General features: G+C 41.5%; 1 protein-coding gene across 2 annotated transcripts in view; it reads right to left on the bottom strand.

Annotated features, from left to right (window-relative positions):
• UGGT2 (UDP-glucose glycoprotein glucosyltransferase 2) overlaps positions 1–24,015 on the bottom strand; it is a 4,352,373-nt gene that overhangs the window by 3,209,518 nt on the left and 1,118,840 nt on the right. For both annotated transcript variants that reach the window (XM_044072987.1, XM_044072988.1), the window contains exon 13: positions 2,128–2,278. In XM_044072987.1, the coding sequence (XP_043928922.1) occupies positions 2,128–2,278 (151 nt within the window). The remainder of the gene's footprint in view (positions 1–2,127; positions 2,279–24,015) is intronic.

Here is a 24,015-nt window from a genome sequence, read left to right as displayed (position 1 = left end):
ACTTAAACGGACAAGAAGGAAGGGAGACTCTGTTGTCCTCTAACTTAAACGGGCTTATGGCCCAACTCAAACAGACACACTTTCTTGAACACCAAAGGGAAGGGGTTAGCCCTCTTAACTTAAACGGGCACTGGGCCCTCTAACTTAAATGGGCAGACAGCTACAGGCACAACACACAACAACAAAAGTTCAGCAGAAATTGTAAAATCACACTTTTAGAGATTAGTCCGTGGTGGTGGTGCTGCGGTAGCGTTGTCGCCTTACAGTAAGGCGCTGTCCGGTTCGATTCTCAGCTAGAACGTCTTCTGCGTGGAGACATGCGTGAATGGGCGTACCTTCATTGAAGGTTGTGCGTCAGGGCTGGCAACTCGGCACATAAAAATCAACTGCCAATCATTAGCGGACCGGAGTTCCGCTGTGATGACCCCTAACTGGGAAAAATTAAACCTTAAACGTGGGTTGAAAGATCAACAAACAGGATAGGGAGAATGGCCTTACGAGAAAGCGACGGCCAAAACGACAAGCAGTAACCAAAATGGTTAATATAGCATAAAAGCTAACAATTTAGACTATCCTGAACTCGCTATCAACTATTACAGATTATATTCAAAGGACTGAGACAAATAGAGAAAAATATTCGAAAAAAAAGTTTGACTTAGACATAGCCAATATGGAGACCTCTGACTTGCTTTGTGGCAAACGAGATCTGGAGAAGCACACTAGTGCATCATGGGATAGGGATTCACCCACGAGCCAAGTGGAAGACTTCGAGCTTTAGAGTGTGGCCGAGTCGTTAACCGAGGATCGGTTACAAACCCAACCAGTAAGAACGAAGGCAAGATAGGACAACATAAAATCTAAAATTATCACAAAATTAACATTGTTCTAAACCTTTTGAAGCCTAAACACTGCCAATAATAATGTTAAACTAATACACAGCAAGCTTAACATATTTTACATTTTGCAATGAAAGGCACTGCAGATTAACATCAATAAAGCTATCTCCCTTTAAGGGATATTTCTCCACATATCTAAAACCGGCTCACACTGAGTAATAGCTGTCCTAAACAAGTAGCAATAGAAGCCAAACAACCACCTACTGGAACTTAACTTTGTCATAGGATTGTACAAGGAAATGTGGAAATATATCCATGGAGGAATTGCTGCAATGTAAAGGAGGAAGAAAAGAAGCCATAAGCAAGTCCAAAATTTTATCAGTAATACTTCAGTAGTCCTTCATTATCAGAGTCAACAGAATGCTTGCAGCTCTGGAAAGTCTACTGTAAATACACAAATATAAATAGATGTTACTTGATTTCTTATTAAATGAAAAAAAAAAGATTTTTCAGGTAAAGGAAAAGAAACAAACTTTATTTTCTTTCACTGGGTAGTGTTATAAATTATGCTGTGGCAAATACGTAATTAAAATTTGTTCAATTATTATTAATTTTCAGATGTTTTCCAATATAGCAGTAATTTGGCACCTCTAAAGGTTCTTCGCATTTCAATTTCTTCTGCAATTAGCAAGGCATCCATCGTTTATCACTGTAAATATTCTGTTAATTGCTTTCTACTAAAGCTTGCACACACTTAATCAATAAAACAATGAAATATGGTACTCTCATACAAAGAATAATTAGTACAAAGGTTTTCTTCCCTAGTTTCATATAAATCTTTTGATGACACCAGGCAACCTTGAAGCGTTAAAACAAATTCTGACACTACAGTCCTGATTTAAAGAATGTTTGTACCTCAATTAAGCACAATGCTTGTAGAAAACCACTGCATTTAAACTAAAACAAAATGGTCCCAGCCCAAATCCTGTTAAGCATAATAATGCTATTCTCACTATTTGACAACAGATATACAGTCTCTCGGGGGTGGGGGGTGGGAGGGAACAAGAATAGCTAATTTACTGCATATGCCATTAACAAGATCACATGAGCATTGCTCCTCATAACATGCTTCCCCTGTCTTTAGCCATTGAGCCAGAATGGGTAAACAACTTTTTAAACTACTTCAGATATGTAAGCTTTCAATTAATGAATATTTCTCTGTAATTCCACAGTGATTACCTGAAAAGTGTTGTTGTTTTAATAAAAAAAAGTTAACTGCCAAAAGACTTACTAATATTGCTGAATGACGAATATCTACTGCAAAGCTTTTATCTGAGGAATGGAGATTTAATCGCAGCATTGCACTTAAATTCTCTTCTCTGATCCCAATATCATAAAGACCTTGCATGACCTTTCCTTCTTCTCTGAGGATATCTAAAATACTTCAGACAGCAGAGAAAACAAAAAGAACAGCAAAATGATGTCCAGGTTATTGAAAATAAATATTAAATATGTAGAATTTAAGTGGCAGGGAAAATGCTAGATCCAAAGCCAAAATTTCAGCCAGGCAAGGAGTATAAATCTCTAAGATAATTATATTAACACTTCCACAGTATACCAAGTATTATTAATGATTATTTAACAAACTCTATGTTTAAATGTAAAATATTGTAATATAACATTTCATTGATATTTTGTCACAAACCTTTGAACAGATGAAATGTGTGTTACTTTACACCTGACAGCTTTTTTATCACCTACTGTGCTATTAGGTCTCCATCAAAACAGTAATGGCACATTTCCTTATCTTCATGGTCAATGAATGGCTTATTATGGTTTATGCGACACTTAGAAAATATGATTTGTCAGGGACTGTGGACATTTCAGGTGGTCTGCTGTAAGCAGGCAGCTCCAAACTCTCTCATCTACAGTACAAAGTAGGCAGTAACACTTCTTGTGAATTTCCGAACAACACACATGGGTGGGTGAGGGTGGAGTTCAGCCTTTCATCATGGCTTATGCTCTCCCAGTTTACAAAAAAAGTAGCAGTTACATTCTACACCTACTTACTGATTCTTCGTTTACTTCCAAAGTCAGGCTGAAACAAAGTGCAGTAGTTGGTTGGCCAACCTTTTTCTTAGAAAAAACAAACTAACACCATAAAGAGAAACAGCACAATACAAGCTATACCAATCAGATATGACAATGTTAAGGAGGATAGGCTATAAATGAAGATTGACAAAGTTATTCTGGTTGGCATAATTAAAGTAAAAATAAAAGAAATACCAATGAAACTACTTGCTATTCTGAATACACCCAAAAGGGAAATTTAAGTACTGAAATGCTTGAAAGCTACCTATCTTCTTTAGTCAAAAATATGAAACAGGCAGGTTAAGGAACATAACTGATACATTCCTACTGTATGATCTGATCTACAGAGAGGACCTTAACTAACTGGCCCTACGTTTGTGTTTATCCTTTCCACTAATCACCATGTGTCATCTTTTCCCTTAAGTCTCCGCACACAGGGACAGCCTTGTATCTGGGATGGCACATGACATGACTTCACACATAAAATGCATAGGCATGTTCATTCCCTGCACTAGTCGCTTCACCCACACACTTTCATTAAGCATACATCTAAAAGTAACTCAGCACTGGTCACTGTGCTTGCTTTCGTGACTATACATCTAAATGTGCAGAACAGTGGTGATGATGATTTGGCATACACAGTGCTAAGAGCTAATACATAATAAAATACTGCCCGACTTGCAGGGAAATTCAGCAACAAAGGACAGATGGGAAACAGCACACATTCATGAGATTTTGGGAAGACATTGAGAGGATTTTATGGTTAGGCTGAATCCCAAGTACTAAAAACATGAGGGCAGCAGGAGCTGGGTGATCACACCAGGATCAGACAGAAAGCTAAATTATGGGGAATACGTAACCTGAAGGACCTTCACAACCATGGAAGAGTACCATTGTAACAAGGGGCCACAGTAGTCAAGGCTACTGAAGGCAACTAAAGAAGAGGAAACTTGACCACAGCTAGGGCCAGAAAAGGGAATAACCAGAAGATCTAACAAACAGACTGTTCTCACCTCAAGGGTGGGACAGACACAGGGAGACTCACAAAAATCCAAGGCAGCAGGAGACAATCAGTTCAACTAGACTGGACACAAGCATCTAGGGAAACCCAGAGAAGATCAACCTGGTTATGGGGGTTTAGGGGCACAGTTTTTCTGTTCATGACAAGATGCTAGAAGAACAGGAGGAGAAAGATGCCAGTCCAAGGGTAGAGAGGCAAATGTTAACATAATGAAGACCCAGTGACCTGGGATGGCGCATCTTCCAGGTAATTTTCCATATATGAACTTTCATACTATTGGCCAAGTGCCCAACGACATACAGACAAGCCTGCCAGACAAGTAGTACAATACCTCTGAAGAGGAAGGGTCTTCATTTTGGTCCAGTTAAAAGCCCTTACAAGTTCAGCGACTTCTCAACCAGCTGATGGGAATATAAACTATTTAGTTTTATAGGGTGGGGTACAACCACTCTTTTTATTCACCACATGCTACATAACCCCACACTCCAACCACTTAAATATCTCAATAACAATGTTGTACAACCATGTGGAAGAGAACAGACTAAGTATTCCTTCGCCTTTGTGGTTGCGCATTGGTACATACACAAATAGCCCTTCACATGGCAGGATGCTCATCCCTATGCAAAAATAACTTTAGACTATATGATTAGGTCTGCACATTCTCCTCCTTCTCCTTTTGGCTGTTCCTGTTAGGGGTCACCACAGCAGATCATTGGTGTCTGCAGAACAAGTGGCAGTAGAGTTTTATGGTGTCGTGTTGCCAGCCCAGTACCCAACCTTCCTCAGAAGACACATGCACATACACACCCCTATGGCCAGTTTAGCATGGCCAATCCACCTGCAGCATGTCTTGGGAATGTGGGAGGAAACCGGAGCACTTGGAGGAAAGCCACACAAACACAGGGAGGACCATGTAGACTCCGCACAGAAGGCACTCCAGCAGAGAATCGAACTGGATAGCCTCTTGCTGTGAGGCAACAACGCTAAACACTACACCATTGTGATGCCCTATATTAGGTCTGCATTTATACTGTTTTGGTCACTCACTTTCTGCATGCTTTGTTGTCAAAAAAAGTTTAATCAGAAATATCATACAATCCCCCTGCCTTACACTGAAGCAGGAGAAACCAAATACTCACGGTACCAAAAAGAATACTAGAAAAATAATTCTGATATTTGCTTAGGTTTTTTTGTTAAATCTTAATAAAATAAGTACTGGCTCAAATGGGTAGAGAATGGGAGTTTATAATTTCTGTAGTGGTAAACAAGCTCTGATTAAGGACACCGATGTGACAACTGGGGAGAGATGGGCGAAGGCTGCCAGCCTAGTCAAACAGAATTTGATATATAATTCTGGCATTTGTAAATAAATGTAAAATGCAGGCATGTTTTCTTGAATGTAAAAGAATACTGTGAAATGTGGAACTGCAAAATATGTGACAACATTGCACTCTACTGGCCCAGTGAAGCATGTTGTGACCCTTTCATGTTAGAATTCGGCTCCAGTGCGTCTGGATGAAACTTTCATGCCCATTGTTTTAAGGCTAAAGTTTATGACCAGAATTTACATGTGGATGGTGCTTTACTGCTCTGGTTTCTGTTAGAATATATATGTGAAATGTCTTCTATTGTTGTAAGTTTCGGAGCAGGTGTTAGATTGCTAAATAATGCAGTTTGTTTGCCTGGGAAAACCTAAGCGTCAACAAAATGTAATTTGGGAGGGACCAAGCAGACATGTTTGTTAGCGATGTTTAAATACTATTTCTCACAAGAGACTTCAAGCATTTTGATCTTGGATATCTAACTCAGCACTCGCCTAAGCTCACATGTAAGTTTTAGCACTGTGACTTCTTGTAGGAATAGTTAAAGCTAGTAAAGATTAATTAGGTATTTTTTCTTTGAAATCAGACCTGTACTACTGTATTATTTTAAGTTTCTGTATGATCTCTGAACTCTTAGATATCTCTGTGGTGTAGTAGTTTTGTCTTGTGTTTTAATTATTTATTATTAAATATTTTTAAAACCTTCTACCTGTGGCTGGTTTATGTAGAGATAAAGTATGCTTTACAGTACAGTATATATTTATAGAGTTCATTGTAATAAGCCCTTCCAATAAGCCTTGAGACTGATTAGTCATACTACCACTGGATTATAATATTGCACAGTAATAATTGGACACCCTTTTAAGGGTCTTTTAGTAGCTGATAATTAATTGGGTGGTGACAGGAATTACTACCGTATGGTCTGGGCAATAGGGGCACAGCTGGAGAACCTGTGCCAGCCTTTTCTCAGGAAAGTCTGTGTAGCTGTATAACCTCTTCTCAAAGTGTGTGTATGTATCAGCTACCTGGGCAGAGACATGAAGCACTGGTTGGACAGAGAGGGTACTGGAGGTTTTAGCTTGCCCAGTTAGGCTGAGACTTGGACTCTATAGCTTTTCTAGTGGGGAGCCTTATTGGGGACCTGGTGAGCAAAGGAGCAACCAGCTCCAGACTGACTGTGATCTTTGTGTGCACTTAAGGGAAATTTTACTTTACTGTGTGTGTATTAAATATCCTTTCCTCTTCTCGGAGTTGACCTCCCTGGTGTTAGTGGTGAGGACTGAGGCTCCTTGATTGCTGGGCCAGGGCATGGTCGTCACAACCCTCAAAGAACATTTTTTTTTACTTCATCCAAGACTTCTTTCTTGGTTGTATGACTTCCTCATAGCTAAAGCATGCTGAGCTACAAAGCACAGATCATGACCCACAGCCTTTCAGATACTCATAACTTGACATAAGGAGGGTAAGAAGAATACATCCTAGTTTCACAGATAACGTTAGCCACAACCATAGTGTGTGCTTAGCCAAATTCCTTCTGAGGGACATTTTCTATGGAAAGATTTGTAATACAAGGATAATGTCATCTCCAACACATTTTGGTGGAGAATGAAATGTATGGAAGATCAAAGGACTCAAGTACAAGTAATAATGTGTGCTCTGTACACTTGTTGGGAGACATTAGTTACTAAGGGATAAGATGAAGAATGTAGCCTCAGAAAGTCTGTAGTACATGAACCCATTAGTCCAGTTCTTATCTGTCATCCAATGTACCTTAATGTTGAGTTCATGAAGCACTTAGAATCCATCATGTGGTTGTGGTCCACAGAAAAAGCAGAAATAGGTATCATAATTAGACTGAAGTATTTGAAGAAATTTCAGGTTGAAACATAAAGTGATAATTACCATATAAATACGGTACACTAAAAAGTAAATCCTTCTATGGGGAGAGAAACACCTTGACTTCAGTCAAATTATAGCAAGCTCAAAAAAAGAAACAGTCCATGTGTGCTAGCTGAGGCTTATGAAAATACAGTTATACAAAGTCTTTGAAGTTAGAGACATGTATTAAACAAACTGCTTCTTCAAAAGAACTCTGAATAGCCAGTAACCAGGTATAGTATTACACACATCAAGTAAAAGTGACCATAAACGTATGTGGCACAGAGGGTAATCCATATATAAGGACGAAGACTTGAAGGGAGACTCTTTAATCTCAAAATTAGAAAGAAAAAAAAAAAAACACTGATATGCTGAGCCAATCAGAAAGAAAACTTAAGAAATCACTACTGTGTTATGCTGATTGGGAAATGCAGGAATATGTCCTAGTTGTCTTGTACACAGAGCCATTTTCCTTTCTTTAGGAGTGATAGAAGTAACTGTACTATCATCATCCTGGACTATGCTTCATGCATAAAGGTGATGAAAGCACCTGAAGTCCCACATTTGTACAAAGACAAGTGAAAATGTATGAAGCAAGCCTTCCTGTGAGGCATATGGAATTACTGGCAGCAATGTGAAAAGGGAGCAATTAAAAGCTGTATGAAGGTAGGGGGACATCAGTTTTTGAACAGTGCCATTTTCATCATTTTCATTAATTAGAGTAAATAGGTTCATAGGTGTGTACTAGGCTAATGGCCCTGGAGTCTTTACAAGCCTAGCCCATAGAAGTGCCTTGGCATTGTGCTGCCCTACGTTCGTTCCCAGTGTCTCTATCAAGTAGAGCCACTGGAGTGATCCCCGAGGTGAATTTTCTATTTCCCATCCACTCATCACGATTTCTCTTGAAGAGGGCCAGTGAGGTGCTCTGCTTGACATGTATGGGAAGCCTATTCCAGAGCATGGGCAGTCCCTGGGTTATGAACCTGTCCCTCCAGCATGTTCTGCTGATTGTGTTAATAAGGTTGAGGTCTCTGGAGCATGTAGTGTGGATGGATTGGGATTTCCTTAGATGTAGCATTTCTGACAGAGCTGGGTCAGACATGGCTTTGTAAGTCAAGCAGAGATTGCCTCTTAGTAGACAATATGAGACAGAGTAAAGCTGGTGTTTTTTTAGTCTGTCCGTGTAGGACATGTGTTTAAGGCCGTGAGGTACTTTTGTGGCCTTTCCAGCTGTTGCATGTGTCTAGTGAGGTACATGCCAAATGGGGCATTATACTAGACAGGCTTAATGAGGGAAGAGTAGAGAGAGAGATGATGACCTCTCTCTTCCTGAATGCAAAACCCTTGGTAATGAGATGTGCCACATACAAGGACTTTCTGACCACAGTGGTAATGTGGTGGTTGAAGGAGAGGTTGCTGTCAACCTGTGTCCCCAGATCTCTTATAACACCTTCAGTGTTCAGTGGGCTCCCATTGATGTGGTAATTAGTGGGAACTGAGTTTTTCCCAAAGGGGATGACAACGCATTTTTTGGCATTAAGCTTAAGGCCATGGTTTTGACACCAGTCACTGGTCTCAGAGAGGCCGTTCTGTAGGATGTCTACATCACTTGGAGAGTTAATAATGGCTTCCAGCTTGCAGTCATCTGTGAACTTGGTCAGCCAGAATCCCTTTGTGTTGGTTTGGACTTCTGAGAAGTAGATGCAAAATGGGAGAGGACCCAGGACCGATCCCTGTGGGACTCCACTCATTACTGGTCACCAGTCTGACTTGGAGTTTGCTACTTTCACTCTGTGGGTTCATTCTGTGAGCCAATTTGCAACCCACCCAGTGATATAGTGGTTGATGCCTTGTCTGATCTTACAGTTTTTCAATCTGGCACACTGAAAGAAATTACTCCTGTCCACCTACCAATAATTTACTCAGGGGGAATAATTGTGAGGACTCCGGCACAGAAGAAGTCCTTCTTTTCTGCTTGAGGGTTTACAGGCAGAAGCAGGGCTTTATCTTCTTTCCATTTAAATTATTGTGGTTTTAGTGCTCATAACTTTGAAGAATAATGTGTATTAAACCTGTGACAAGAGGAACAAAATTCTTAACATCTAGAATAGTCTCCTTGTAGTATGAGACACACAGTCTACTTAATCACCCCTAGCAAAAGGGCAAGATATGTAACTAAAGTCCCACACCATCAAAAATTAAGCTCTGAATTAAAAAAAAGTGAAAGTGTTGAAACGTGCTATAACACTATGAATGCCTCTCCCGCAACCTTGACAAGGGGGTACCACCCCAACACCTTTACTATTTATTACACACTAACTCTTAGACTACTGAATCTTGGAATCAGGGATTATTCTGAGATACAGTAATCTCACTTCTTCCCATACTTGTATTTACAGTCTCACTATTCCAAGGATTCCAATTACTGACTTCAGAAATTCAAAGGACACCCCCATACAACCATTAGGACCGAATTACAATCCTGGAAGCATAAAATCAAGTCCTGTACACTTATGCATTTCTTAACTACACTGTCCATTACTTTGGACTTTAATAAATCCTCTCGTTAATGTAAAGCAAACAGGGTATCTGACATATACATCTATGCAAACACACACACACACACACACACACACACACACACACACACACACACACACACACACACACACACACCCTGCAGTGTGTGTCTAGGAAAAAGCATCAGCTCATATACATAAACAATTGTTAACAGCTAATTATACTTCTGAATCTAAAACCAAGACTATTTTAGTTCTACCTACTTCTGACTTGGGGAGGTGGGGTTACCAAGTAAAACTGATCCAGCTGCCACATGAAAGTTTGATGATTCACTGACTGCATGGCAAGACTAGGTAAAATTGTGTGTCCTCTTACCCAGCCCATCAATGGAACTCTATTCTCCATGCTGTATTAGCGATGACATAAAAACACCTGTTATCATACTGAGTCAAAAATTTCAATAGTGTATGTACTGACATCAGTAATGATCCAGGTTTAGTATTGATAAAGAGGTAAAGGTGATCTGCAGCAACACTATTTATTTTGTCTGCCCGCCAAGGCATCAGAAGGGTGAGCTGCTGGATACCTTTAAATGTTATTTAGAGACATCTTGACAGACATTTATAAAAGGCTGAATGAAATTTGTGGGTCCTTGGTATATAACATTTTAAAGCACTTTTTTATAACAACTTTATTTATTCATCACACTTTAACTTGCAACATGGGATCGCAACATAAATGTAAAAAAAAAATTCAAAACATTTTTCACTGTCACCTTTGTGCATTATATGTTGTTCCTTACAACTTCAATATTATATTTTATTATATTTTATATCACGCTTTCACATTTTGATGGAAAATACCCTTGGAACAGAACCAGATCCATAACTAAGGCAGTGTGAAGAGGCCAGCTGTTGCCTCATGCCCAAACTGGCAGGTGCCATGATGCCAGTGGTGCTGGAGTGCACATTGCTTTGTGACGTTAATAGAATATTACAGCTTCACAAGTTAATGTTAATACTGCATTTGCGGTCACAGCCAAGTGTTTGGAATGTGGTAATTCAACTGTAGCAAGCAGCTTTCTACAGTTTCAGAATACAATTTTTTTATTTTGTCTTTGGTCTTTAACTTCGAGAACACTAGACTTTTTTCTTCTCCTCAACTATGAGGGAACTGCACAAAGTACCAAATGGCAGGTGACTTGGCTACAGTTCCAGGCAGAGCTACTGCCTATCAGGACTCTAAACACTCAAGTTTAGAATTAAAAATCAGAGAAAGAAAATGCAATATTCATCTTTATCTAAAAGCAGACAAATTTTTAGTGCCATTATTAAAATATTTTTATGGCCATTAAATATTCTTTTGAATGTTTTATTTTACCTTCTGGAAGAAGCCTTTCATTGTCTAAACATTTCATTTGAAAATAAATGCATTAACTTATTCAAGTGAAGACTTTATTACATGCCTATGACAATGGTTTATTTACTGCTAAGGGATTTTGCATTTTACTTCTATCCTAATCTGTACAGTATCTATCCTTTGAATGGTGACTTTCTTGAGCTAATTATTGTCATTTAAAGATTTAAGATTTAACACTGGTTTAAGTATAAATAGTACTGTGCATTCTTCTTTGGTTAGTTTTGACTAACAGGTGGTAGTGTGCCTTAAGTATGGGGAATGACGGAGCTGGTACTGTACAGTTGTATTACACTTCATTCTAAATATTTTGTGAGAGGAAGAGTGAGTAAAATAATTCTGGACAGGTTTCAATTAATGTCGATAAGGTTCTACTGAACTTCAATGGATTCAATGTGAGGAGCGTAAAATTCAGGGAAGCCAGTGACTATAACATTGATCTGTAGCTGGACAGTGTCAAGCTTATCTGGGAGCTGAAGGCCTTTACTGATGCTCAAGGCATCAGTGCATATAATTACTGTAGATCAATGTGTGTGTATGTACCTTTCAGTAGCTATCCAAGAGCTTGCACAAGTGTATAAATACTAAGCACGTGCAAGCTAGACTGCCATTTTGTAATAAGCTGTTGAGATGTAAGCATGTATGTATATAAGGTCTGTGTGTTAACTAGTATGTTTGTATTTTATGATGCTGCTATCCACCTTGATGTTTTTCTATGTATTAAAGCATCTAAACAAAATATCCCGCCTTATTGTCATCTATGCGATAGAGGGACAAGTGACATGGTGTCAAAAGTGGCATGTCTACAAGGACATGGTATCAGGATGGGATCTAGAAGCAAGACCGAGAGATGGGCAGCTAATATAAAAATGTGAATCATCCCTAAAATGTGCATACTTCACAAAACAGGTCAGAAACGAATTTCAGGTATTAAAACTAGCTCAGCACTATTTTTTTTGTAAAATATGAAATGAAGCATACAGAACATTCTAAATGATATTCCCATAAACCGATATGTACGATATTGATAAAAATATTCGAATTACAATGGAAAATATTAAAAACAGAGTCTGAATTCCATAAAACTAATAAAATAAAGGAAAACGATCTCATTTTCACAAAGCATGTATTTTTCGTAATAAAAAATATCCGAGTTATAAAAAGTATATAAAGTGTTTGCATGTTTGTGTAGTGTTACAGTAAATTTTGCAAAAGTACAGCCATTACAGTACAGTATTTCAAAGAGTGTACTGTGCATTTGAATGTTATTACAAGCTGACTGAACAGTTTGTTCGTACATAATAAAAATGGCCATATTTTCAGTGTGTTTGTACATACTTTGTGGGCATGGTAGCCGGATTTTGAAAACCCAGTGCACTTGTGTTTGACAGTAATACTGCTGAGAACCGGAGAGTGTTTCAGGAAGAGGGGTCAGAAGCCATAGAAAGGGAACATTCATTTGTGTATGCACCTGTTATCTATACCGGAGAGGGGGAACCATCATATTGTTGTACAGTCTGAGTCAAGGGAGGACCCGGAGTGCTTAAAATGTAAATTTAGAGAAAATGTGTAACCCCCAGACAAATGTTACAATGGAAAGGCACTTATCTTATACAAAGGAACCTTTTGCAACATATATAAAATCCTTGTTTCTCAAAGCTAAAATGTACAGATTTGGTGATTTAAGGAATGAGTTGATAAAGGACAGACTTGTGTGTGGTATTAAAGATGATGCTGTGAAAAAGATTTTGCTTTGTGACAGTGACTTAACTTTGAATAAGGCCGCTGAGATTTGTCAGATATATGAGCTCACAGAAAATCACACAGATATGCTTACAAATGAGAACAGCTCTAAAAGGCACAGTGATAAAGCTCATGTTGACAGTATGCAGCATGTAGTTAAAAGAAATAGGTCCAAGCACATGGCAGCAACTATAGCCCTTGCAGTACTCACTGGTAAACTCCAGAACTTTCTAGCAAATTCCAGAGTTTGCACAGTCTCAGTGAAGCATAACAGTGAGTCAGCAAACTCAAGGCATTGGCCGCAACCCAGTTTCACAGCCAACTGTCGTAATTGTGGTGGAAGTCAGGAATCTAAAAGGGAAAAAAGTTTAGCTTTTGGTCAACAATGCCACAAATGCGATAAATGGAATAATTTCAAAAGGTTTTGTAAATCGGAAGACCCACATTCTTTCATTAAAATGGAACATTTTAAGAAATGAGTTGATCAAGTGAAGAGTTGCAGCACTATTCTTTATGTGGATGGTGAGTCAGTCCTTCATGAAACAGTCAATACAGTAGATTTAGGGGCTAAGAATGAAGTATTTTGCACTGTTTGGATAAATGGCAAACCCACAGAGCTCAAAGTTTATACAGGTCCTAAAGTGCAATGTTATGTCAGCAGAAATATTTGCTAGAGTGTGTCATGGTGAAAGGCTTGATTTGGCAAAGTATGCAAAGCTTGTTGCTTATGGAGGTGAAGAAATTCAAAGCAAAGGCTCAGTAGTGCTTTCATGTTACTCTGCTGGAAGATGTTATGACTTATTTCATGTAGTCAAGAGGCACATCCAGTCATTACTAGGGCTCAGAGACAGTTTGAAAATGGGACTGCATTTATTTAACAAGAAAGTCCACGATATTAGCTTAAAAGACCACTACTCTAATTTTGCCCATTACATTTTTTCCACCTATGCTGATCTTTTCGAAGTTAGAGAAGCTTCCAGTCGTGTACTCCATGAAGTTAGACCCAGAGGTCAGTCCAGTTATCAGGCCAGCACGAAAAGTTCCAATAGCCATGCAGGACAGAGTCAAAGCAGAGTTAGATAAAATGGTGTGACAAGGTGTGATTTGTCCAGTAGAAATTCCAACTGAATGGGTATCTTCCATGGTGGTAGCTCATAAGAAAAGCTCAGATTAAATCAGAATATATATTGATCAACGAGATTTGAACAAAACGATAAAAAGACCTCATCATCCAATGTGCACATTCGAAGAAGTCGCAGCCTTGATGCCAAATGCCACTATTTTTTCTGTCTTGGATGCAGAGAGTTCATTTTGGCAAATTCAGCTCTACAGGAAATCCTCATTGTTCACTATATTCAGTACTCCATTTGGCAGGTACAGATTTTCGAGAATGCCATGTGGGATAAATTCTGCAAGTGAAGTCTTTCATTGTGTAATGGAGCAAATTTTTTCTGAATATCCTTGTGCTATCCTAGTAGACATGCTAGTAGGAGGTCACGATGAAGCAGAGTATGACAGAAACCTCAGAAAAGTTCTAGCAAGGGCATGTTAAATGAATCTTAAGCTCAATCCACACAAATGCAAATTCAGGCTACAAGAAGTTACTTATGTTGGTCATTTATTTACAAGTAAAGGCTTATGACTAGATCCTTCAAAGCAAACAGCCATTCTTGAAATGCCAGCTCCAGACAATGCTCAATTCCTGCAATGTTTTCTTGGCATGATCAACTACCTAGGCAGGTTCATTCCAGATTTGAGTCAATTATCAGCACCACTCAGACAGCTGACACACAAAGATGTATCTTGGTCTTGGTTAGAGCAACACCAAAGAGCATTTGATGCCCTGAAACAGATAATTGCTAGTCCACAAACTCTCATATATTATATTCACAAGCTAGTTACTCTCTCCTGTGATGCTTCAAAATTTGTTCTTAGTGCCGTCATTCTACAAGAGGATCAACCTGTTGCCTATGCATCGATAACGCTTACCCAAAATGAGATGCAGTATGCCCAGATTGAGAAAGAGCTTTTGGCAATTGTGTTTGCATGTTCGAAGTTCCATTATTATGTTTATGGTAGACCTATCAAGATCGAAACAGACCACCAACCTCTAGTCACTATTCTGAGAGAACCTAAGCATTCAGCTCCAGCCTGACTGCAACGTATTATGCTGAGATTGCAAAAGTATTACTTCAATCATGTCTACAAGAAAGGCAAACTTCTTTTTCTTGCTGATACCTTGTCCAGATCGCCCAGACATACCACAGAACACCAGGAGAATGAGAACCTTGATTTTGAAGTCATGAAAGTGAGAAATTTTTCTTCCACACGTCCTAATGAGCTGAAATATCACACAGCCACATATCCAGTTTTACAAAAGCTCAACCACTTTTATCAATCAAGGATGGCAGTCAAAGCAATTGAGTTTTCCTCTAGAAGGGCAACCTTATTTTCCATAAAGAGATGAGATTTTGTCTGACAAAGGTATCATTATGAAAGGTCCAAAAGTAAGTGTTCCAATGTCCTTGCAACAAGAGTACATTACTATCTTGCACTGTAGTCACCCAGGAACAGATTCTACCAAAAGAAGGGCGAGAGGTCTAGTATTTTGGTCTCCTATGTCACAAGACATTGAGAGAGCACATTTATCTTGTTCCATGTGTAATAAATAGTACAAAGCCACATCAACAGAAGGAACCACTTCAGCTAAACCAGATTCTGGAACTACCTTAGTCAACAGTAGCTGCGGATATTTTTGAGTGAAATGGTCAATATTATTTGGTGTTAGTAGACTCTTACTCCAATTGGTTCAAAATTGACTTGCTTCCTAACCTAGCATCCAGAGCTATCATTACCAAGATGAAATGTCATTTTGCAGTAGATGGTAGTCCACTCACAGTTATTTCTGACAATGGTACACAGTTTACAAGCCAACAGTTCAAAAGATTTGCTGAGTAATGGGATCTCACTCATGTTACAAGTAGCCCTGAAAACCCACAGTCAAATGTTTTGGCAGAATGTGCAGTTCAAAGTGCAAAACAGTTACTTGAGAAGTCAAAAACGAGATAATAGCGATGTTTTTCTGAATCTCTTGAATAACAGAAATGTTCCATGCGATAAACATCTTGGTTCACCTGCTCAGAGACGTCTGTCAAGACAACCAGAACCATATTACCAATCAGTAAATTGCTGGTTCCATGTGTCATGAACAACAGGTCAGTGAAAGCCAATCTGTTGAAGAAGCGCCTAACCCAGAAGTCCTACTACGGTAAAACCAGCAAACCACTCAATCCAGTACGAGAATGAAAAGTAGTAAGGAAGCAAATGTTCAGAGGCTACGATCGGACTGGTCTTGTAAAGAAAATTTGTCCAGAGCCAAGATCACACATTGTGGAATCACAAAAAGCAGTCTTTAGGTGGAATCGGAAACATTTCAGACCGGTGTCTGAGCCTATACCACAGCACATAACCTGTGAGAAAGACTATCTCAGAGTGAGTTGTCCAGTGTTCCAATTCCAGAGGAAGTTCCAGAGGACATTCCTGTTCCTGTGACAAACCTGGGCATTCCTGATACGAGCTGTGCACTGCAGACTGTCCTTGTTGCTAAATTTGGTCCAAACTGTTATGTTACAAGATACAGTCACATCTCTAAACCCTGTAACAGATATGAAGCAACTTGGACATGAATTATAGTTATGTACTTACCATAACTTGGCATCTGTGTCATCTGTAGTCACCATTCATCACGTTAGGGTCTTGGATCCGATATCGGATCCATGCTGGCATACTCAGAACACAGCTTTGCTCAAGCTCCTCCCCTCCCATAATGCTCTGCTGTACTACACTCCCTCAGATCGAGTTTGCACAAGGAAGGAAGATAGATAAAACATAGAAACCAAATAGAACCTCCAAATCCAACCAATCTTTCAGGCAGGGGGCTGGAGGGTGGGATTGTGATGAATGGTGACTACAGATAACACAGATGCCAAGTTAAGGTAAGTACATATCTATAAATCTGATATCTAGTCACTATTCCTCACGTTATGGTCAGAATCCTCAGCTACCTAAATCCTGGGAGGTCTCAAGGAAGGACATGCCGAAGAACTGTGGAACCAAATGAAGCTCTTCCTCTGGAAATCAAATCCAGCTTATAGTGGGAAACAAACGTGTGGGGAGAAGACCAAGTTGCTGCCCCACAAACATCATCTAAAGACTGATGATCTGAAAAGGCAATGGAAGTAGAAACTGTCGTGGTTGAAGGAGCCCTCACTGGTGTGGCTATGGAAATACCCTCTGAAGAATAAATAAAGGAAATACATTGCAAAATCCAATGGTAAATCATGACTTTCGAAATACCCCTGCCTTTTCTATTAACAGAGGAGGACACAAATAGCTGGTCTGAATGCCTAAATTCTTGCATTCGATGTAAATAAAAGCCAAGCTGACAAGGAACATCCAATGTGTGCAGAATATACTCCCCTTTATTGGAAAAGTTAGGGAAAAATACTGGTAAGTGAATACATTGGTTGATATTCGCTGATACAGTCACTTTAGGCATGAAGGATGGATCAGGTTTTATAGACACTCTATCCTTGTGGAAAATTAAATAGGGTGGCTTGACAGGAAGAGCTTGCAGCTCTGAGACTCTCTTTGCCGAAGTAATTGCCACTTAAAAGGCAGTCTTCCAGGAGAGAAATTTAATATCGCACGAACCCGCTGGTTCAAAGGGAGGTTTTGTTAAAGCCTGAAGCACCAAAGTCAAATCCCATGGAGGAGAAGGATGTTTAAGAGGAGGCCTTAATAGAAAAATCCCTTTTAAAAAGGCCTCACAGAGGCGTGAAGAAAAGGTTGAATCACCACCAAGGTGAAAATTTTAAATGGCTGCCAATTGTACTTTAATAGTGGAAAAACTAGTTCCTTCTTTAAAGAGAGAGGTCAAGAAGAGAAGTATTTCAGGAATAGGGGTGGAAAAGGGGTCTAAATTCTTATTCTTTGCCCAAACTGCAAACCTCTTCCATTTACTGGAATAAACTTTTCTGGTAGAAGACCTCTGGGAAGAATAATCTCCTTCACAGGTGAAGCTAGCCTGGACTTAGCCAAAATCACTGGAAGTGGACATACCACGCTGTCAGACGTAGGGTCTGAAAATTCGAGAGCGGTAGGAGAGAAGAATGAGATAGCTGATCCGGAATTGGATCGAGCACCCAGGGTGGATGCCTCAAATAGGACTGCAGAAGGGGGAACCACACTTGCTGAGACCAAAAGGGGGCAATGAGAATAATTTGACTATGGAGGTGTCTGGCTTTCTGAAGTACTCTGGGGATTAGGGTTAATGGAGGAAAGGTGTACAGGAGACCCGGAGGACAACCGTGGGAGAGCATGTCCCTGGGGGTTACCCCTCTAGGGGGATCAATGCAAAGAAGTTGCTGCATTTGTGATTGAGAGGAAATGCAAACAGATCGCAGCTCGGATAACCCCACCGAAGGAAGATCTGTTGAGCCACCATTCGATTCAGGGACCACTCATGAGGAGTCAATATAGCCCTGCTCAGTTTGTCCACCAACATGCTGGATGCTCCGGGAATGTGCATTGCAATGAGAAGGCACCCCATGGCCATCGCCCACTCCCAGACCCTCATGGCCTCGTGACATAGCAGATAAGAATGTGTGCCCCCTTGCTTGTTTATATACCACACAACAACCACGTTGTCTGATAGAACTGCAATTGTCCCGTGAGGAAAGTAGTCTTGAAAGGTTTGCAATGATAAAAGGACTGCTCTCATCTCCAGAACCCTGATGTGCAGTTTGGTCCCTGTGGGCGACCAAGTCCCTTGGACCATCTGTCCCTGGAAATGCCCCACCCCCACCCCAGAAGGGAAGTGTCTGAGGTGACTGTCACCACAGAAGTCGAAGGAGCAAAAGATCTGCCTACTAGGAGATCCGGAGATAGAATCCACCACGACAGATGCTTTTGACACAATGAGGTGAGCTGAATGGGAAAGGAGAGAGGATGCTGCCACGCTGACCACTGAACTGCGAGTGTCCACTGAAAGACCCTCATGTGGTACCCATCCATCGGAACCAAATAAATGGCTTCAGCCATTGATCTTAGAGCCCTGGGAATAAGTCAGACTGGAGAGCAGGTTATCTTCGGCAAGGTCTGAATCTGGTCGCGAATAAGCAACACCCTTCGAGGAGGTAAGGCTGCAGTCTGAGAGGTGGTGTCCAACAGAGTGCCTATGAATTCCAATTTTTGTGCTGGAGTCAGGGAGGATTTCACAATGTTCACTGAGATCCCCAGGCTACGGAACAGGGGAAGAATGTAGTGAATATTGTCCAGTAGTTGATGCCTTGTGGGGGCCATCAGGAGCTAATCATCCAAATAGGGAAAAACTTGGATTCCCTGCAGTCGGAGGTGAGCTGCTACCACCGCCATACCTTTGGTGAACACCCAGAGGGTTGAGGTGAGACCAAAGGGCAGGGCCCGGAACTGGAAATGATAGACTCCTAAGCAAAAGACCTCCTGGACTGTTGATCCATCTTTACATGGTAGTGCGCGTCATGGAGGTCTACTGAGCACATTAAGTTGTTGCTGTGAAATAGAGGCACAATCGATTGTACAGTGACCATCCAAAACTTCAACTTCTGCACAAACTGGTTCACTTGACTGAGATCCAATATAGGACCTAGGTCCCCTGTTTTCTTTGGAACCAAAAAGAAGTGGGAATATGTTCCATATCCCCTCTGTCCTGCGGGGACCTGTTGGATGGCTCGTTTTTGAAGAAGGCTTATGACCTCCTTTCGGGCTGCCTCTTCTTGATTGGGTGGCACATCTGGAAAAGGATTGAATTTTGGGGGAGTTTCCAAAAAGGGAATGTAATAACCCCTGGATATAATTGCTAACACCCACAGATCATCTGTGATACTTGCCCAGGCAAAGGGGTGCAGCGATAATCGACCCCTGACTGCCTCCTGGGAAAGACAGCCGGGCAATGCCTCAGGGACATTGTAAAGGTTTCTCAGAGAAGGGCTCCATGGAACCTTGGTTTTGTGGCCCTCCTCTTCCCCTCGGGTGACGCCCATCATTGAAACCTCTTCCCTCTTCCCTGTTCCCTGGAAGACGAATCCTCCTGAACATCCTAAAAGGGAGATTTGTGCCTTCCTGAACCGCATTTTCTTACTTCCTTTCTGGGCATTGGAAAAGGACCTCTGAGAGTTAGAAAACCTGATCCCAATGGCCAACAAGGTCTTCCATTCCTGTTCACTGCGGGTCAAAGTGTCTTTCATAGTGGAACCAAAAACAGTGGAACCATCGAGGGGGCATTAACAAATGACATCTTGAAGACCTCTGCAAACCCACTCAAGGTGAGCCAGGCATGACGCCTAATAGCGATACCTGAGCCCGCAGCCCGTGAGGACCCCTTCCGCACCATTGGAAATGAGTCTCATGGACGAATATGCCACAGAATGAAGGGTTGACAGCTTTGGAGAAATAGCCTTGAATTCCTTCTCAGACATGGACCCAGAGAGGGATGAAGACAGTTCTTTTACCAAATCCCTCTGGAGACGGGTAAAATGTGCCACGTTAATTTAGAGCTTGCAGACTAAAATCAGCCAAAATGAACACCCACTTTCCAAATCTGTCCATGGCCCTCGACTCACGACTGGGCGGATGGACAGAAGAACTCTACTCTGCCAATTCCTTTTTGGTGGCAGCAGCCACCACAATAGCATCAACCAGGACCGCTTTGGACCAAAAGGTTCTGTCTGGGGGAGGGCTCAAAAATTTGTCTGCTTTCTTGGGCACTGGCTCCACATTATCTGGCTCCTTCCAGGCCATGCTGGTCACAAGATCAATAGGAGGATCAGCGGGGGGGGGGGGGACACCCAGGAGGTACATGGTCCCATACCAAAAGCCGCCAGGAAAACAGATTCCTCTGAGGATGGGGTTTGGGAGGACCAACCACCTTTGGCCTTGAGGATCTCGAGTATGTCTCCAAAGGAGACATCCTCCGGTGGAGATCTTGGGGACCCATCCCCCTCATCGGTATCTGTGTCCTCACTAAGAAACTCCAAAGGGGAGTTGAGATGTCTCCTCTTACAAGTCCTCTTCCTGGGAACTTACTCTGCCGGGGGTGGCGGGGAAGACTCTGAAGAGGAAGGGACCCCTGTGGAGGGATATCCTCCTGTAGACTAATTTGGATGGGCTGACATGGAGCAGGATGAGATAAGCCACTCAGAAAGTGGGGCTGGGTACGAGAACCTTGCATGGGAGAGGAGCTCTGATAGCAGAGAAGGACCTTTTAGCAGCCTGGAAGACAGGAGGACTAGAAGAGGCTCCATCCCCCTCTTCCGCCTATAAAACCCTGGTGGAAGAAAGGGTGGACACCCCCCAATCCGGCCACTCTGCTGGACGGCACCAGACCAAAACTGTCAAAGGCCGAGGCACCCAGGGGAAGAGACCAGTCCGAAAAACCCAGGCCAGAATCCAATCCCATGGATGCTGGCTCGACAGGGCCGGCCGGGTGGACTCTCTCAGGGGAACACAAACAGTGCCAGCCATTGATCCCATCAGGGAAGGGCCCGAACTGGGTCCTAAAACTCCCCTAGCCTCCACTCCACTCAACAGTCCCTCAGAATCCAAGCCACTGGTTGGATGAGGCGTGACAGAAGGAGGGGTGGGATACTGGATCCATGACCTATGGGATGGGGAAGCCAGAAGCCCCAAATCCATCTGAGCTTTCACGAAGGCTCACATCATTCTGTCCATATCCATAGGAAGGACACTCCTGGAAGATCGGGAGGAGATGGTGTACCTACTAGGAGAGTCACGCCTGGAGCTCGAGTGTCTTCTCTTGCGCTCCCTGGAATGAGATCTAGCTGGAGAAGACAGCTGCTTAAAGGGCAAAGGATCCAATGGAAGATCCTCCACTACTATAGGCTCTGGCACGACTCTCAGATCCGACCAAATCGGAACTGAGATCAACAAAGGATCAGAGGAAACAATTCTCGAATATCTCATATCTGAAAGGGTCGTATCTGAAGGTATGGTACCTCCCCTCTGATCTGAAGGTCTGGGGCTGAGGTCCCTGGATCCGGGGGGAGACATCGAAGACACCGGATCTGACAGCTTAGGGTCCGAGCCCTTGGATCCAGGAGTGGACTCCCTGGATGACCTAGGACCCGAAGATCTCAGATCCGAACTTGCCCTGGCTGGAGCCGGATCCGAGGACCTAGGATCTGACCTAGGAGCCTGGGACGCTTGGTCGGGGCTTCCTCGACAGAAGTTTTCTTTTTAGCCCCAGGAGGGCCAGCTTTGGCTGGGGAAGCAGTGACCAAGGGCCGTCCTTTGACCAAACCCTTAATTAACCAACTTATTTTGATGGTCGACCAAATTCCTTGGGTTGAATGCAGCACAAATGCCACATTCCACCTTGAGGTGGTCACCGCCAAGACAGTAAAGACATTCCTTGTGTAAGTTGGAAATAGGCATTTTCTGCCCACAAGAGGAGCACCTTTTAAAACCTAACTTTTTTTAGACATGGCCTAACCACAAGCAAAACCGGAACCCGCAAAGAAGCCAATGTTCAAAGCCTAAAATCCATCCAGAACTCTCACACACACTTGTGAAAGAACTCTTGCACACCACAAACAACTAGGCTGAAACCAAAACCCCGAGGAGAAAGGGACTCAACAAGGTTCAGACTCGACCGGGAGGAGATAGATAAGAGGAAAACTACCCACTAACACTACAAACTCAAAAATAATAAGACATTTCAAAATTCTAAGCTAAATGCACTTACACTAACAGGAACTGAGCAATCTGCATCTAACTGACTGAGCAGCAAACGAGATCTGAGGGAGTGTAGGGCAGCAGAGCATTATGGGAGGGGAGGAGCTCGAGCAAAGCTGTGTTCTGAGTATGCCGGCTTGGATCTGATATGGGATCCAAGACCCTAACGTGAGGAATGGTGACTAGATAACATCAGATCATTGTATTTTGTTCTAATGTCTATAACACTGCATGTCTAACTCTTATATTGTTTTTACAAAGGGCAATCTTTTTAAGAGGGAGAATGTAGATCAATGTGTGTGTATGTACCTTTAAGAAGCTATCCAAGGGCTTGCACAAGTGTATAAATACTGAGCACGTGCAAGCTCTACTGCTATTTTGTTGTAAGCGGTTGAGATGTAAGCATGTATGTACACAAGGTCTGACTGTTAACTAGTTTGTTTGTATTTTATGATGCTGATATCTATCCTGATGCGTTTCTATGTATTAAAGCATCTAAATGAAATACCCTGCCTGCTTGTCATTTATGCTAGAGGGATGAGCGACACTTACCATGTAACCTTAAGACCAACTACCTTTTGTGTTTTAATGAGTACCAGTGATGGTTGTCAAATCCTATATGGTGTATTTGTACATTCCAGTGCTGACAGCTATGGTGCAGGAGCTCAAACCTGTAGCCCTGAACATAACCCCCCAATGCAACTTTTACTCATAAATTAAGAACTCAATCACACACACAGAAAACATACGCTTTAACTCTGATACACCTGTAGACTGTCTACTATAAGCTATTACTGAAATCTGAACCATTGACTCAGAGGTACGCTTATCAGGCTATAACTTGCTAAGAGATTATCAAATACACAAAGGTGCAGGCAGATTTGTTCCATTATATAAAAACTCCTCCTGTTACCTTCACCCTCAAAATATTCCATGTTGCATACAATGAAAAACTTCTAGCTTTTATCATTCTCAGTTCGAAAAAGTATAGTGTTTGGTGTACAGTATAAAAAGCTCATCACTTGCACAAAAGCAGTGATGAAGACACATTTGCTTGGCCAACTTCCTACATCACAGAAGAAATCATACAATCATACTCACAGCTGACTTTGTGGAACTTAGCTATTTCTGCATACTCACATCATCTCAAGCTCAGCTGTGCATCCCTGTTCAACTTATCACAAAAACAGTGACAGTAGATAAGACTTCAAACAGCAAAAGTAGATTAGACTCTCATGTCAGCCCATTAAAACCTACACTACAGAGGTCGCATCTAACTTTTGCAAGGACTCCTTTCTTATCTCTGCCTGCTAATCCCAAACAAAAAGCAACGTATCTCACATTGTCAGTCTAGATTGTTAATGAATATTTTACTCACATATAATTATCCTGGCCC

The sequence above is a fragment of the Protopterus annectens genome, chromosome 5.part1 (genome assembly GCF_019279795.1).
Source record: "Protopterus annectens isolate FY-2018-M chromosome 5.part1, PAN1.0, whole genome shotgun sequence".
Lineage (NCBI taxonomy): Eukaryota > Metazoa > Chordata > Ceratodontiformes > Protopteridae > Protopterus > Protopterus annectens.
This window is presented reverse-complemented; position numbering and strand designations above follow the sequence as displayed.